This window comes from Moesziomyces antarcticus (genome assembly GCF_000747765.1).
Source record: "Moesziomyces antarcticus DNA, scaffold: scaffold_v10003, strain JCM 10317, whole genome shotgun sequence".
Lineage (NCBI taxonomy): Eukaryota > Fungi > Basidiomycota > Ustilaginomycetes > Ustilaginales > Ustilaginaceae > Moesziomyces > Moesziomyces antarcticus.
The window spans coordinates 731,430-747,375 of record NW_014639007.1 but is presented as its reverse complement, the minus strand read 5'-3'; the positions used below and the strand labels follow the sequence as shown (position 1 = coordinate 747,375).

Below are 15,946 nucleotides of genomic sequence, written 5' to 3'. Positions count from 1 at the left end.
TCCTGGTTGGAGGCGGTGGGAAGATGAGCATGGCTTCATGTCGTCACGCAACGCGGATGCAGCGCTGCAGAAGGAATGAATCGGGGTCGGGTACGCTCTGACGGCATCGGCATCCCCTGCCGAAGTAAGTTTAGGTCCGTGAACAAGGCCCTTCGGAGTTACGCGTGGACCAATTTGACCGACGCTGCGGAGCGCCGGCAAGAGAAGTCTTGGCTGCTATACCGTGGATTGGTTGCCGGGGGTCATCGACAGGAGCAAGACCGGCCACCTTCTTCGGAATTCGGGGCCGCCGAAGGTTCGGGATCGGAAGATTTGGATTTGCGTTTGGATTCCGCGTCGATTTGCTGCGCCCGTCCACCGCGGAAAATGTTGAGTCTGACCTTCTTTATGCCGTCATTGCGCTCGATTGGACCCCGACTCGTCAAGCCCTTGCGTGGAAGCCCTTGTGCGCCTCAGGAGGCGGGGGCGCTTCAGTACGGCTTGTTTCTATCATTGCAAGTATCGAAGAAGCCGGCTCTACGCCATCATCGAAACGAGCTGAGAAGGTCGGCGGCCTGCATCGTGGCACAACGAGTGAGCAGAGCGGTACGACAGCCGCCAAAGCGTCATGCAAAGCAGATCCGCATCTCGCCGCGTGGGGGCCGCGCTGCAGAATTTTCTGATTGTTTGGAGCCCTCAGGGGCTGCTGGAGCTGCTGGGCTGTTCAGACGCGGCAGAAGCGCGTGCCAAACCGAATCAGCCTTCGCATCTCGCATGGTGAGAGGCGCCAAAAAAAAAGCTTTGCAAAAGCGTCAAAACAGGCAAACACCGACGCTCCTTCCCCGATCCCGACTGCGAGCGCAAACGCTGCGCAGCATCAGCTCCACATCAGCAGAAGCACACTTCCGCTTCCGCTCCCTCTTGTCTTCGGTATCGGGATTTCGTCCGTTCAAACCACCTGCATCTTTGGCGTCACCGTCATGACCAACATGACCCTGCTCTCCTGACCTTGACTTTCAACCGCAAACACGGCCACTGTCGGCCTCATCTAGACCACTTGCCACCACCCAGGTCGCCGTCCGAGTATAAGATCAGCCATCCCCTGGCCTTTCGCGCTTCAGAAACGACCTTGAAGAGCCTCAGCAGCCTAGGGGACGTGCCCTACACCCGATACACTACACCATAGACAAGACATAGATAATCGGACCCCTCGACATGAACTCGATCGACCCGGGCTCTGTCCCGGCGCTGCGCGCGGTGCAAGCCGAGCGCGCCCACAACAACGGCACTGCCACCAGCACCGCCCGCTCCTCGCACGACGGCACCTCGGTCACCGTCGGAGCCTCTTCCCAGAACGTCTCGAGCAACGGCCTCTCCAACCGCAAGACGGCCGCCAAAACATCGCCATCACAAGATGCCACCTCTTCCACCGCAGACAAGCAGCAAGAAAAGCGCAGAAAGCGCAAAGAGCCCGTCGCATATCCGCTCTTTCCGGGCGACAAGCCGTGGTCGCAGCGCTCGTGGGCGTACGAGCTTCGCCCCTTCCGAGGCATGTGGTACGATCTGCGACGCCGCAAGCCATTCCTCGCGAGCGACTGGACGGAAGGCCTCGAGCCCAAGAATTGGTGGACGCTCGTCAACAGCGTCGTGCGCATGTACTTCATCAACCTCATGCCTGCGCTCGCCTACATCCTCGACATGAACTATCGCACCGGCGGCTCGTACGGCGTCAACGAAGTCATCCTCGCCTCGGCATTGGCCGCCATCGTCTTCCCCATCTTCTCGGTGCAGCCGCTGACTTTCGTCGGTGTGACGGGTCTGATCAACCTGGTCAACTACACGCAGTACAACATCTTTGTCGGATACTACGGCTTTGACAACCGCAACTACCTGCGCATCCAGGCGTGGTCGCTCATCTGGGCCGCCGCCTTCCACTTTGTCGTGGCCATCTTCAACGTGTGCGACTTTACGCGCTTCATCACCGATATGACCTCCGAGACGTTCGGATTCTATGTGGGCGTCATCTACATCCAGAAGGGCATCGAGCTGCTCATCGAAGAGTTCGAACCGGCCCCGCTCGACAATGCCACCGGTTGGCTCTCGGTCACCATCGCCATCCTGTTTACCGTGTCGGTTTACCTCGTGGCAAAGGTCGGCAATACGTCCTATCTGCCATTCAGGGCGCGCAACTTCATCGCCGGCTACGCCTTCGCCGCAGGATGCATCTTTTGGACGGGATTCAGCCACTTCCCCAAGAACTCGCTCAAGCTCGTGCCTGTGGAAAGGCTGCCGATCACCAAGGCCTTCTTCCCCACGTTGGACCGTCCGTGGTTCATCGACTTTTGGAACATCGAGCTCAAATACGTCTTCGTGGGTGCGCCGTTGGGCTTTCTCATCATGCTGCTCTTCTACTTTGACCACAACGTGAGCAGCGTCATGGCGCAGGCGAGGAACTATCCCGTGCGCAAACCCGCCGGATTCCACTGGGACTTTTTCCTGCTCGGCATCACCACGCTCGTTTCGGGCTTTCTCGGCTTGCCTGCGCCCAATGGGTTGGTTCCGCAGGCACCCGTGCATACCGAGACGCTCTCCGTGTACCAGCAGGTTGAGCGGCCCGAGGTGGACAAGCGCATCGCGCGCGAGACGCTCTCGAAGCGCAAATCAAAGATGCGCACCGTCAAGCAGCACCACATTGTCAACGCGCGCGTCGTCGAGGGCCGCATCTCGCACCTTGTCATCGGTCTGCTCACGCTCGGCACCATGACGCGGCCGCTCCTCGTCGTGCTCGGCACCATGCCCCGCGCCGTGTTTGCCGGCATCTTTATCCTCGTCGGATGGGCGTCGATCGAACGCAACAGCATCACCATGCGCACGCTCGCCATCTTTAGGGATCGTCGTCTGGCGCCCGCCGACGAGCCGCTCAACACGGTGCGCAGGAGCAAGATCGCCCTGTTCGTCGGAATCCAGTGGCTGTTCGCCGCCATGACCATCGCCATCTCGGCCACGATTGCAGGCATCGGCTTCCCCGTCATCATCACGCTCCTCATCCCCGTGCGCTACTTCCTCGTGCCCAAGTGGTTCAGCCCGCTCGAGCTCAAGATCCTCGATGCACCTACCGCAGATGCAGACGGTGTGCTCGCTTCGCTTGGCCACGAACCCGAGCGCGTCACGGGTCGCGGCGTTGAAATTGCACTCGACACAAAGATCGCCGGCACTCTGTACCACAAGAAGTCGCTCGACGACGAGTCGGACGATGACGAGGGCGAGCCGGGGGGCGAGAAGTCGGCGGCGCAGTACCATGCGGACGAGACCAAGCACAGCCGATCGCACAACGACGAAGAGGCCCGTGGCGCCGAAGACACGTCCGACGACGAGGGCGATGCGGAGAGCGCATCGTCCGAGGCCCGTGAGGCCACGCGCACTGTTGCGGGGCTCGGAGGCCATCAGACGGCGGATCCCGAGCGCCATGTGGCCGCGGCTTCGGGCGCAGGCATTATCGCATCGGGTCTCGGATCGGGCGCAGAAGCTGCAGCCGAAGATGACCGACGCGAAGAGGAGGAAGAGCTTGCAGAGGTTGAGGATGAAGAAGCGGCAGAGAAGCCGCACGAGTCCAACGCAGCCAGCTCGATTCCAGCCGCTGCCGCCGTCCCCGCCGTTCAAGAACCGGTAGAGCAACCCAGCACCACGGCAGCGGCTGGATCGCGCTTCGTTGAGCAGGTGCCCGCTGCCAGTACCTCCGAGGTCGCCACGGAAGCGAAGTCGCCCCGCAAGCGTCGCTTTGTTTCGGTCGAGAACCCACCGCGCGGCGCAGGTTCTCCCCCTCCCCCCGTGCAGTGGCGCGGCTTGCCTGAGCACTCCGAGTCCCAGCAGTAGAGACGATGACTGCTTTCTTTACACCCATATCCCTAGACTGCATTCCCAATCGTCGACGTTCAATACCAACATCGTCCATTCACATCATGCCGAGCTGAGAGAGCAAGGAAGAGTGTCGTCGTTGCTGAGCGTGGAGGAAGGGACCAGCCGGAATTTCGGAAGTCGGCCAATTTTTTCCGACGCAGCAACTTGCCCTTTCTTCTTGCTCCCGCTCGTTCTTCTTGTACACTTGCACACATACGGCACATCCTGGAACGACGAACGCAGATCAGAGCATGAGTCTGGCACGCTCGAGCTTCGGCAAGCGCGCATGCTTGGTGCCATATCCGAGGACGCCTACTAGCAGGTCAGCCCTCGCGAGCAGGACTGCCTGGCCTCGCTCGGCAGTAGGATGCTCCAACCCTGCCGCCAATGCACCAAGTTCTCGCAGTGCAGACTCCACACTTCAGTCTCCATATACACCGGCTTGCTACTTTTCTTCGTCGCCACGCCGGCTTGTGGCCGATAGCGGGCTGCCCCATGCGGAAAAGCACCCTGTTGCGGCGTTGCGCAACATCTCGATCATCGCGCACATCGATGCGGGCAAGACCACCCTCACGGAACGACTGCTGCACCTCACGGACGCTCTCGCTGGAAACGGCGGAAGCGGCAGCACAGCTGCACTTCCCGGCGACGTTGATTCAGGAAGCACCGTGACCGACTTTCTCGAGCAGGAGCGCCAGCGAGGCATCACGATCCAGTCAGCCGCTGTGGGCCCCGTCTGGTGGCCCAAGCCATCCGCCTCCAAATCCACTGGCGCAAGGGAGACGGTCGGAATTACGCTCGTCGACACACCAGGTCACATCGACTTTGGCATCGAGGTGGAGCGCGCACTGCGAGTAGTCGATGGCGCGGTGGTGGTGCTCGACGGCGTGGAGGGCGTCGAGTCGCAGACGGAAAACGTGTGGTCGCAAGCGGCGCGATACGATGTCAAGGCGTCGATCCTGTTCATCAATAAGCTCGACCGCATGGGGAGCTCGGTGACCCAGTCCCTGCGCAGCGTCATCCGCTCCGGTATGCATCAGCGCCCGCTGCTGCTCCAGCTTCCGATCCCACTCAAGAGCAAGGACGAACCGGGCGTTTCTGGCCTTGTGGATCTGTTGGAGATGCAGACGGTGACGTTCTCGGGCAAGGCCGGCGAGACGGTCAATCGCAAACCGCTGCAGGAGGCAGACGAGATGTACGCGGAAGCCAAGCAGGCGCGCCATGCACTCGTCGAGTGCCTCGCCTCGCTCGACGACCAACTCCTCGAAGAGCTCTTCAGTCTGCCGACGAGCTCGAACGAGGAACCGCACGGCAAGATGCCAGCAGCTTCGCTGAGGCAGGCTATCCGACGCCAGACGCTTGCGGGTACGGTGCTGCCCGTGCTGTGTGGCTCGGCAGCCAAGAACGTCGGTGTCCAACCGCTGCTCGATGCGATCGCCGACTACCTGCCCAGCCCGGCGGACAAGCCGAGTGTGGTCGGAAACGTCGCTCACCGAGCCGGCAAGAACGACGCGAAAGCAAATGCGGGAGCAGAAGTATCGTTGTCGCTCAAGGACAAGCGCACGACCGCACTCGCGTTCAAGGTGGTGCACGACAAGCGACGCGGTCCGACGACGTTTGTGCGTGTGTACTCGGGCACACTGCAGCGGTCGTCGGTGCTGTTCAACACGACAACAGGTGCGCGTGAGCGTCTCTCGCGGGTCTTGTTCCCCTTTGCAGACCAGTATGTCGAGACGGCGAGTCTGCGCGCAGGCCAAATCGGCGTGATCCTTGGTCTTCGCGACACACGCACGGGCGATACTCTGGTCGATGTCTCCTCCACCCCCGCTGGATCCAAGAGCGACAAGGGTCTCGACGCCGCGGACGCCAAGACGCTCCGGCTCAAGCGCGTGCACATCCCGCCACCCGTGTTCAGCATGTCGCTCGAGCCCGCAAGCAAGTCCGATGTCGACGCGGTCTCGGACGCACTCAACCTGCTCATTCGAACCGATCCCTCGCTCCGACTCGACGAGGGCTCCTCAGCAGGCGCCGGGACAACGGGTCAGACCGTGGTGAGCGGCATGGGCGAGCTGCACCTCGAGATCGCCAAGGACCGGCTGGAGAACGAATTCGGCGTCAATGCGAGAATGGGCGCTGTGCGGGTATCGTACCGCGAGACGGTGGACGAGGGCGCAGGAGAGCTCGAGGCAAGCGAGGTGCTAGAGAGGGATCTGGCGGGAAAGCGCATAAAGATCGGTGCGAGGATTCGAGTGAGCGCGCTCGCAGAAGACGAGCAGCACAGGATCAGTCAGTCAGACGCAGCCGTATTCGGAGGTAACGTCGTCGACGTTGTTCTCGGAACACCTCCATCCAACGGTCAAAGTGCATCTGGCGGCAAGGGTTCTTCAAAGTCCACTGGGAAGGAGGACTCGACTACGATCGGTCTGCCGGCGGGGGTGGACATGGCGAGTGTCGAGGCGATGTTCAAGTCTGGCATGGTCGCTGCGCTGTCTCGTGGGCCGCTCACCTCGAATCCGCTCATGGGCCTGCGCGTCACGGTGGACAACATCGAGATGTTTGGCGACCTTTCTTCGTCGGCAGCCATCTCGTATGTGCTTTCGCACCTCGTGCGTAAAGTGCTGCGCACCGAACCCAAGCTCGACCCGCAGACGGGCATGGTGGTGCAGCCCGGTCAAGCAAGGACGGTGTTGATGGAGCCCATGATGGCGACGCGCATCACTGTGCCCGCCGTGCACCTGGGCAAGGTGATCAACGACATCACTGCCGAACAAGACGGCTTGGTCAACGATGTTGTGCACCAGACCAACTCACAGGATGGCTCTGAGACCGAGGAGCAGGCTGAGGAGGCGGTTTACATCCCGCCGCGCGAGAGCCGGTTCGAGATGCAGTCGGCCAGCGCTGCGTCGGGCAAGGGCGATGCGGAGAAGCAGGCAGGCAAGGCGGAGATCCATGCCGTAGTGCCGCTGGCCAACTTGGTGCGCTACTCGTCCAAGCTGCGTGCGCTCACCGCGGGCAATGCCCAGTTCAACATGCAGCTCCAGGGATTCGCACGCGTCTCGCAGCACAGACAAGCCGAAATCCTCGCCGACCTGGGCCGATGATGCACCAGTCTCAACCACTCTTGTACCACCACCACTTTGAACAATCTACGTTTGCATTGGAATCTAGGAGGATGGCGGGATGTCCTGGCCGTTGATGCGGATGCGGTCTCGGTGGTCCATGGTGCCAGCGGAGGATTTGTAGGAAGCAAGCAGGTCCGCATTCACCTTGCTGCCGCCACACACCTCGAAGACCAGGTTGAGCTTGCTGCCGGCGGCGTGTTTGCGTGCGAGGTTAGGGGTGCGCGCGATGAGGGCGTCGAGGATCCATGTGTGGAAGACAGGGGTGAGTGCCGATGCGCAGCTGAGCTCAACGAGACGCGTGCGGCCATCGACCTCGAGCTCAGCCGACGTGGCCGAGAACTGCCAGCATGCCGACGCCGATAGATCGTCTGTGACTGTGAGCGTGGTTACGTCGCCTTCGTACCGGATGGCATCATGCACCGTTTCGAGCGAGCAGCGCTTGGTGCCCATCGAAGTGCACTTGCTCTCGATCGCAGGGAGCGTCACCACATCCTCGGGCAGCGCCGTCTCCCCCGCCGCGCGATGCTCATCGAGCGAGCGGTTGAACGAATTCACGCCGAAGTTCTGTACCGCGACAAGAGCCGGTTTGGCGCAAGCATGGCGGGTTGCACCCTGCATGATGCCGCGCAGCAATCCGCCGCCGCCAACCGAGCACACGATGGCATCCAGCTCCCCCGCGCCCTGAGCGTGCAGTTGGTCGTACACCTCATCGACGAGTCCCGAGTGTCCCGCCACCAGCTCTTCGCCCACAAACGGATGCACGTACACCGCACCCTGCGTTTCATCCACCAGCTTTCGTGCCGCTGCATCCGCCTGGTCCCACGAATCGCCGCCCACCACCACATGCGCGCCGAGGCTGCGCAGCTTCGCCACAACCTCGGCCTCGGTCGACGCGGGCACATAGATCGTACTCGCCACGCCGGCGCTACTAGCAGCATGCGCTGCAGCCAGACCAGCATTGCCGCCCGAAGACGTTACGATGTGCGTCGCCGAGCCATACCGCGCGATCGCCGACTGGCAGATCTTGCCCACGCCGCGGATCTTGAACGAGCCCGAAGGCTGGTCACAGTCGAGCTTCAGCCAGATGTGGTGCCCTGTGGCGGTGCTGAGCCGCTGCGAGTAGATGAGCGGGGTCACGGCGTGGAGCGGCTCGACGGCCGGCTTGGCGGTAGTTGGCACCTCGCCGGTGGGGGGCAGCACCGTAGCGTCCAGTGGCACAGTCATGCTGGATGTGCTGTCTCGAGATGGTGTCTAGATGGGGTTGATCCGGGGTCGTGTTCCTTATGTTCTAAAACACCCGAGTCGCGTCTAGATCTTGTGTCCGTGTACGAGCTGGCCGGATAGGTCAAGGAGGTTGCAGATGTAAAGAAGCAAGACGAAGGCCGTCGGCGGATTCGGCCACACCGCGTAGCTCCGTGGGGACCGGCAACCAAATCGGCGAATTTGCGGGTGCGCTTCTTCCGGAACGCTTCGACCGTGCTCAGGGTCTTCTCAAGTACGAGCTATCAAGACAAATACCGCTCGACACTCCAAATGGTCCACAGCCGACGGTGCTCATCTGGTGATTTCAACGCATGCGTACGACCTTCTTGTTGCTGTCGACTTCACGCCGCTGCGGCGGGCCTAGAACCGACGGCTCATGCCAAGCCGCCTACGTCCTCGCGCACTGCCGTTCGATCCGTTGCCGGTGCCACTCGAGCCGCCATCGCCATTGCCGTTCGAGTCCGACACCTCGATGGGCGAGGCGCGCGATCCGCCTCCAGCATTCGAGTCTGCAGGCAGCATGTTGAGCATACTGCTAATGCCCTGCGAGTGAGCCTGCTGGAAGCTGTTCAGATCCGCACGCGGTCTAGGCGCCGTGCCATCCTCGCGCGCCAACGCCACCGAGTCTTCCGGTCGAGCCTTGAGCCGCACGGCATCGGTAAACGACGGCGGCGCGGGAGGCTGTGCCTGAGCCTGCCTGGATGGAGGCACTAAGGGTTGCTTCTGTCGGCCGTTGCCAAAGCCGCCCGGCGGTGGCCGACCTGAGAACGCACCGAATCCACCACCAGAGCCGGTAGCACCGCTGCGACCTCCGGCCAGGGACGAAGCGCGCTGGAAGCCCGAGAATGCTGGCGGAGGGGAGGCGCCTTCGTCGATTGCGGAGGAGAAGCCGCCAATGGTAGGCGCGGAGAAGCCAAGCTTTCGCCTGAGATCCTGGTCGCTCGAGCTCCCTCCGCCGTGCGTGCTGAGCCGATCGTCGCTGTACAGCCCGAATCCCATCTGCGAGTTCCAGCCGCCCGTCGCGCCACTGTGCACGCCCGACGGGTATCCACCTGCGCCGCCATAGCTGGAGTAAGTCCCAAAGCCGGTCATGCGGCCAATGTTCATCTGGTCCACCTGCTCCAACTCCTTGCCGGACGTTTTCTTCCATTCTTTCACGGCTTTCTCCACGAGCTCCTCGCTCGGCGCTGCCTTACCAGTGACCTTTGCCACCGTGCGCACAACGTCCAAGTCCAGTTCGGGCCGATCGGTGCAGAACTGGATCGCCTTCTTTGCTTCGCACGATCCGCCGTTGCGTTTGGGCGCGACCGCTGCAATAAAATTGCTCAGGATCTTGTCCTGTGTCTCGCCGCCCTGCATGCGCGCCGTGGCATGCGAGAGGTAGAGAACGCCCTCGGCGCGCGTCATGGCGACGTAGAGGAGACGCCGCTCCTCGGCAATCTCTTCCGGCTTGTGGCATCGGAACGACGGGAAGCAGCCTTCCTCGATCGCAGGGATGAACACCACGGGCCACTCCAGTCCCTTGGCCGCATGGCAGGTGGAAAGCGTGACTTTGGGTTTCGCCTTCTCGTCCTTCTGCTCGTTGTCTGCATCCATGTCCGTGGCCAGGATTGAAGCCTCCAGGAATACACGCAGTGGTGTCTTGCGCTCGTCATCAGATGCATTCTCCGCCTGTGATCCCTCCTGCGTGCCTTTCTTTTCCACGACCTCGTCGAGCATCGCGAGCAGCGATGACTTCTCGTCATTTTGATCCTCTCCGCTAGCATCTTTCTCGACCTCTTTCTTCTGCATCCGCGCCCTCTTGGCCGGACCCGGCTTGAGGTCTTCTTGCGAGGGATTGGCTTGCGGCTTCGACTCTGTCTCTTCCTCTTCTGAATCACAAAGATCGATGACTTCTCTCTTGGCGGGTGCACGCGTCCGTGTCTGTGCTTTTGCGCCTCCCTTCTTGTCGAACATCGGGTGTGTCGAGCGCAAATTGCTTTTTTTCGTGGGCTTGATCTCCACCTCTTCGAAGTCGTCATCTTGTTCGCTATCGTCATCGACGCGCTCTTCCTGATTCGAAAGCGTGTGCGACAGCATCTCCTCCAGCGGAATTCTTGGCGCATTTGCTTCTGGTTCCATGTTCTGCGCCACAACGGTAGAAAAGGAGATCAGCTCCTGCACGTTGCCCCAGCGGGACTCGTAATCTTGCTGGGCCTTGAGATAGTTTTCGTAGTTGATCTTGTCGATGAGCAGTTCGATAAGCTTGGACACAGGCTCGCCCGAGCTGGCTGCCTCTCTCACGACCACGATGGCGTCCACGAATTCCTTGAGCCCTTTCTTGACCGCGGGCTTGATGCCTGGATTCTTGCCGCCCTGCACGACGCGTTCGGCGAGTTCCATGGGCTTGCATCCCTCTGCTTTAGCCATGTTGAGCAGGTCGGTCACGCTCTTCTCGCCGATGCCACGCTTGGGCACGTTGACAACGCGGATGAAGGCGGGCGTGAAGCCGGGGTTGTCTGCAAGGGCGAGGTAGGCGAGCAGGTCCTTGACTTCCATGCGGTCGAAGAACTTGTGCCCGCCCATCATCCGCGAGTCGATGCCCCTTGCCTGCAGCTCGGCCTCAATGCTGCGAGAGAGATAGTTGAAGCGCAGCAGGATGGCGATGTCGTTGTAGTCGAGCATGCCTCCCGAGTGTGCGACCAGCCGTTTGATCTCGGACGCAATGTAGGCGGCTTCGAGCTGAGCGGATCCGTGGCACTTGAGCACCACTGGCGGACCGCGAGGATGTGAGGTGTACAAGTCCTTCTGCACGCGTGAGGTGTCCTGCTGCACCACGCGCAGCGCGAGATCGAGGATGGCGCCGGTGCTGCGGTAGTTCTCCTCGAGGCGCGCCTGCTGGGTTCCTTTGAATTCCTTTGTCATCTTGTCGAGGTTGCCGATCTCGGCGCTGCGCCAGCCATAGATGCTCTGATCAGGATCTCCGACGATGCTGACCGCCTGCGAGGAGTACGCTACGAGGCGCATGAGCTCGTACTGAGTGACGTTGGTATCTTGGAACTCGTCGACGAGCACGTGTCGGATGTTGCGCACCACCTGATTCTGACGCCGGAAGAGCTGGACTCCGTACACGAGCAAATCGTCAAAGTCGAGCGCGTTGGCCTCGACGAGTTGCTCCTGATACATCTGATAGATCGTAGCGATGATCGCTTTGAACGGAGCGGATCCGGTGAACTGCCTTCCGATAGCTGCCTTCTTGGCTTGCGCCTTGGCAGCCTCCTCATCGGCGAGCTGTCTGTATCTGACGGGATCGATCTCGCGAGCCTTGGCCTTGGAGATCTCCGACATGGCTTCTTCCGGCTTGAGCGTGATGTGCTCCTTGTCCAGCTCGGCTTTGAGCTCCTTGATGATGGCCTTGAGCATGCGCTTGGCGTCGTCCGAGTCGATGATCGTGAAGTTGTTGGGCAGCGAAATGAGACGGCCGTACTTGCGTAGATACCGGGCGCATACGGAATGGAAAGTGCCAATGACGAGGTTGTCGACGCGCTCCTTGCCGATCAGCTTGACCAGGCGCAACTTCATCTCGTTGGCGGCCTTGTTGGTGAAGGTGACGACCAGAATATCTTCGGGCGTGAGGCGGTTGCTTGGATCCAGGATCAGCCACGCCACTCTGGAAGTGAGGACGCGCGTCTTGCCCGAGCCTGGACCGGCAAGGATCTGCAAGCATGCCGTCGGCGGGTGCGTAGCTGCAGCGAGTTGTGACTTTGACAGGGAGCGAAGGTAAGAAGGTACGTCGATGAGATGATCTGTATCACTTTGCTTGCTACTGCCTGGCTCGGAGCCTGAAGTCCGCGACGCCGTAGCCGCAGACTTGGGTGGCATGGCGTCTGATTTCGAAGCCTCGGGCTATTCGCGCACGTCGTTTCTGGTGAAGAATGCTGTGGTCAGAGCCCAGCGGGGACACTGAAGCGGAACGACGATTCGTGTCGGAAGCTGTCCGTGCATGCATGCAGTCGAGCTTGAGCGAGTCCAAAGGCTGAGAATGGCCCCATCGGCGCCTCCGATGGTCGGATGTGTCAAAGACCTAATCACGAGGAGAGAGAGGAAAATGAAGGCACGCGTCACGTCCTCCTGTTACTTTTTCAAGCCTCCACCTTTTGTGTCACTTTGAGCTCCGCCGCTTTGCGCGTGCTCTTCTCACAGTCTGGGAGCGGTTTACGCGACGCAACTCCGCTGTGCGGCCCGTTGCTGAGTGCGGGTCTCGCGAATGGAATTGTCTGCGATATGTCTCGACGCTGTTGGCTTGCGCCGAGCCGTGGACACGCGGCAACCTGGGCCGACCTGGTTGAGCAGGTGCGGCGTCTTGTCCAGCTGAGATCCGTACTTGAGCCGTATGATCAGGTCGTAGACGAGGGCAGCAGTCTCGCGATGGTCGTACATGCCGTTACCCTGTCCTGCAACCGCGAGCCTGAAGCGCTTCCCCTTCTGTTGCACACCAACGGAGCCGGAAGAGGGCGGGTTCCTCGGCACGTTGAACCTGTTGAAGCTCGGCGTCACCCAGTGCAGGTTGGCCGCCGTGTTGTCGAGTGGATCGCGGTTGGCATGGTCGACCATGCAGCGATCCGGGTCGTCCGATGGCTGCTGGATAGCGATCACGCGCGCCAGAGGCATGTGGGCGCACCTGCCCCGAGCCTCGTTGTTGTTGGCGTTGTCGTAGTGCACTGAGGTTCCCACCATCAAGAGATACTCATTGCGAGTGTCGATCTTGCACTGCACCACGGCACTCACATCATCTTTCGCACGTCGCATGGTATAGAACGTGATTCCATTCTCGCGCAAAGTGATGCTGACGTACGGCGAGGCCACAACCTTGCGTGGCACCTCAAGAGGGATATCGCCGTACAGGATGCCGGAAGGAGCCGGGTCGCGCGGGTGAGGCTGTGGCGCCTCGGACGAACCATTGGCGGACATGCTGAGATTTTGATCGACGTGGCGATGGATTTGGGAATATGAAAATGTGAGTGATGGTGTCGAGGGCTAGCGTGTGCAAGAGCTTGCAGGCCCAAGGCTGCTGGATCTCCCTCACATGCTGAGGATGTACGACTGGCAATGACCCTTTAGCCAGTCCCAAGCCGCTACGGCGGGCATTTCAGCGGGATAGCTCAACTTCCCGTGCTGTGCCCAAGGTCGATACCACTGTATCTCGACGGACGTGCTGGGCGCAAGCAGCCCTGGCGCGAGAGTTGAAGAGTACCAGAAGCTCGAGCTCCACGACCTTGCCGCTGTGTACCCGCGCGGCTCCGGCGCCCTGCAGCCCGACCACAGCACGACCCTCGACATGGAAAAAAGGGGAGGTACAAACGCACTTTTCGCAAATGTGGCGCGGTCGGATCTCGTCTCATCACGCATCATGTGGGCTTTCAGCCCCACTTAGCGAAATCAGCCTGCAACTTCCACCTCGTTGCGTCTCGGACCGCCGTCACAAGAGCGCAGGGACCACTCTGATATGAGGCCGCGAGAAAAGCGACACCGGAGGAAAGTGTCGTACTGCGTATAAATACTCTATCCGCTCCTTCCACCACTCCTCGAGCCTTCTCATCCTCAACACTCTCCAGACCGCCTTCCAAGACTCCAATCATGCTTTTGCTCAAGCTTGCTACCGTGTTTGCCCTGATGGCCGCAACTCCTGCGATTGGTGGCTCCGTCAACCCGGGTGTGTCTCGCTCGGCGTGCATTAGCCAGAGTGTCGATCGGGCCCGAGCTCGAGCTTCGCAAGCCGATGCTGTTGTCTGCTACCACGGTGAATATGACATTGTCAACAAGGATGGAAACACTTTTGGCCTACTGTTCCAAGTACAGTGCGGCGAGGAGAGGGTCAACGTCGATTGCTTTTGGATGGATGGCCCCGCAATCTTCAATGGTCACGACGATGGCGGATCAGACAACCTCGGCTACAGCATGGACACCACAAAGTGCCAGTTCAGTTCCTTCTGGCGTTCCGTCAAGTGCCAGGGGTGAAGCGATTAAGGCAGCGAGCATCCATGCTGTCAGTGATCCGCCTTCCTTTACTTTCGGCCTCCGCTACTGTCCGCGGCAGCACCAGCTTCAACGGGGTGACTTGGATACCTGGGCGCGGATCGCGTTCGCGTCGGCATAATCACAAAGTCCCAGTAGCACACTTCGTCAACCTGCACAGACTCTAGATTGGGGGGGAAGAGAGCATGGAGTGCCTAGACAATGTACTTGAGACTATATGCGAATAGTGTCTGGGAGAATGACCTATCGAAGAGAGACGTGAAACGACCCAAAGCCGAGCATTTTGAGCGCCATGGCTATCGGGAATTGGGGTCCTGTGATGCGTAAATGCGGAGCCACCGGGGAGTCGCGCGCTTTCGAAGTTGCGACGAGGACGCGACAAGCTGGCTACGAAGAGGGCAGGAGAAGGAGAAGGGAGACCGGCGGACGGTGAGGACAGGTGATGGTCGGCACCCGGAGTGTGGGTTCAAGTGTGGGAATGCATCGGGCTGCTTCACAAGACAAGACTCTCCGCCACATTTGGCTCATAGTTCGTTGCAGGTGGGAGCTTGCCCAGTGATCGTGCCCCCTTTCCAAGACCATACGGAACTCGAGGTCCGACCCCCACCTTCATAATGGAAGTGCGAGCAAGCAAGTTGACCCACTCACAGCCCCTGACTCTGATTGGATGCCCCACTCGATGGCGCCACTGGAGTGGGGTCACACGTGGGACCGTCACACCGCCCTCTCTGGCAAAGATGCTGTTCGAGCGAGTGTCGCCGCCGCTCATAGATAAAAGGTCGCCCCAGCCTGCTGTAGATCTTTCATCCACCATCCCTCTCTCCCTTCTTTTTCTCCCCATCAACACTCTGTACGCTCCAAGATGATGGCCACCGGCTCCGTTTCGCTTGCTCTTGCTGGGCTTGCCCTTGTCTCGGGTGCCAGTGCTGCTGCCATTCGCACCGACGAGGGGTACACCACGGGCATCAAGGCCCAACCCATTATTATCGAGACGCCTGAGTCGTATGGCGTTACCTGGAAGCAGACCAAGGTGCCCACCACCAACCAGCAGCAAGGTGCGCTGGGTGCTTCGGTGAGGGGTCACTTTCCTGTCATGAGCCCCAACGAGACCAGCGTTGGCTGCGGACTCGATTGGAGCCGTGGTCAGCTGCATGCAGGTTTCAACGCCGGCGACGGCGGCAATGGCGTCGGCGGTGGATTCACCTGGCTTCCCAACGCTTTGAGCAGCGTCGTGGGCGTTCATTTCAGGGACACCAAGGTGAACGTCAATCTCACCATCACCGACGACAACCAGGTCATCTTTAGCGTTGACGGCAAGGAGCTCGACTGGAACAAGGTCATCAGGGCTACCAAGACTCAGGACCCTAACGTTCCGGTTGGCCCCGATGCCGGACCCGTGCAGTACGACCACGGCCACGCCTTCGCCAACGATGTACCCGAGTACCATTACCCCGACGGCAAGGAGAAGTCGACCAAGACCAAGAGGGCTGACCTTCCGTCTGGTCCGGATGCTGGACCCGTTCAGTTCAGCGATGGCCATGCCTTTGCTGTGGATGTACCCGAGTACCGCAATGCCGATGGCTCTGTTGCTCACTAGAGCTTAATTGCCAAGAGTAGGTACTTTTCATCGTCGCTGCACTCCCTTCTGCATGATCTTTGTCGCCTTTTCC

At 60.4% G+C, this 15,946-nt stretch overlaps 6 protein-coding genes across 6 annotated transcripts; 4 read left to right on the top strand and 2 right to left on the bottom strand.

Annotated features, from left to right (window-relative positions):
* Window positions 1-1,194: 1,194 nt before the first annotated feature.
* On the top strand, window positions 1,195-3,852 carry PAN0_003d1740 (anion exchange family protein; the record flags this gene model as incomplete). Its single annotated transcript, XM_014802698.1, has 1 exon — window positions 1,195-3,852. One exon carries the CDS (start codon window positions 1,195-1,197, stop codon window positions 3,850-3,852), a length of 2,658 nt encoding a protein of 885 aa, XP_014658184.1.
* A 275-nt stretch (window positions 3,853-4,127) lies between these two features.
* Window positions 4,128-6,977, top strand: PAN0_003d1739 (p-loop containing nucleoside triphosphate hydrolase protein; the record flags this gene model as incomplete). The annotated part of the gene is made up of 1 exon (XM_014802697.1): window positions 4,128-6,977. One exon carries the CDS (start codon window positions 4,128-4,130, stop codon window positions 6,975-6,977), a length of 2,850 nt encoding a protein of 949 aa, XP_014658183.1.
* Window positions 6,978-7,040: 63 nt separating this feature from the next.
* PAN0_003c1738 (serine dehydratase) lies at window positions 7,041-8,222 on the bottom strand (the record flags this gene model as incomplete). The annotated part of the gene is made up of 1 exon (XM_014802696.1): window positions 7,041-8,222. The coding sequence occupies one exon, from the start codon at window positions 8,220-8,222 to the stop codon at window positions 7,041-7,043; it is 1,182 nt and encodes a 393-aa protein (XP_014658182.1).
* A 399-nt stretch (window positions 8,223-8,621) lies between these two features.
* PAN0_003c1737 (ATP-dependent DNA helicase pcra) lies at window positions 8,622-13,211 on the bottom strand (the record flags this gene model as incomplete). The annotated part of the gene is made up of 2 exons (XM_014802695.1): window positions 8,622-12,146; window positions 12,582-13,211. 2 exons carry the CDS (start codon window positions 13,209-13,211, stop codon window positions 8,622-8,624), a joined length of 4,155 nt encoding a protein of 1,384 aa, XP_014658181.1.
* Window positions 13,212-13,877: 666 nt separating this feature from the next.
* PAN0_003d1736 (uncharacterized protein) lies at window positions 13,878-14,258 on the top strand (the record flags this gene model as incomplete). Its single annotated transcript, XM_014802694.1, has 1 exon — window positions 13,878-14,258. One exon carries the CDS (start codon window positions 13,878-13,880, stop codon window positions 14,256-14,258), a length of 381 nt encoding a protein of 126 aa, XP_014658180.1.
* An 880-nt stretch (window positions 14,259-15,138) lies between these two features.
* Window positions 15,139-15,873, top strand: PAN0_003d1735 (uncharacterized protein; the record flags this gene model as incomplete). Its single annotated transcript, XM_014802693.1, has 1 exon — window positions 15,139-15,873. The coding sequence occupies one exon, from the start codon at window positions 15,139-15,141 to the stop codon at window positions 15,871-15,873; it is 735 nt and encodes a 244-aa protein (XP_014658179.1).
* Window positions 15,874-15,946: the final 73 nt, after the last annotated feature.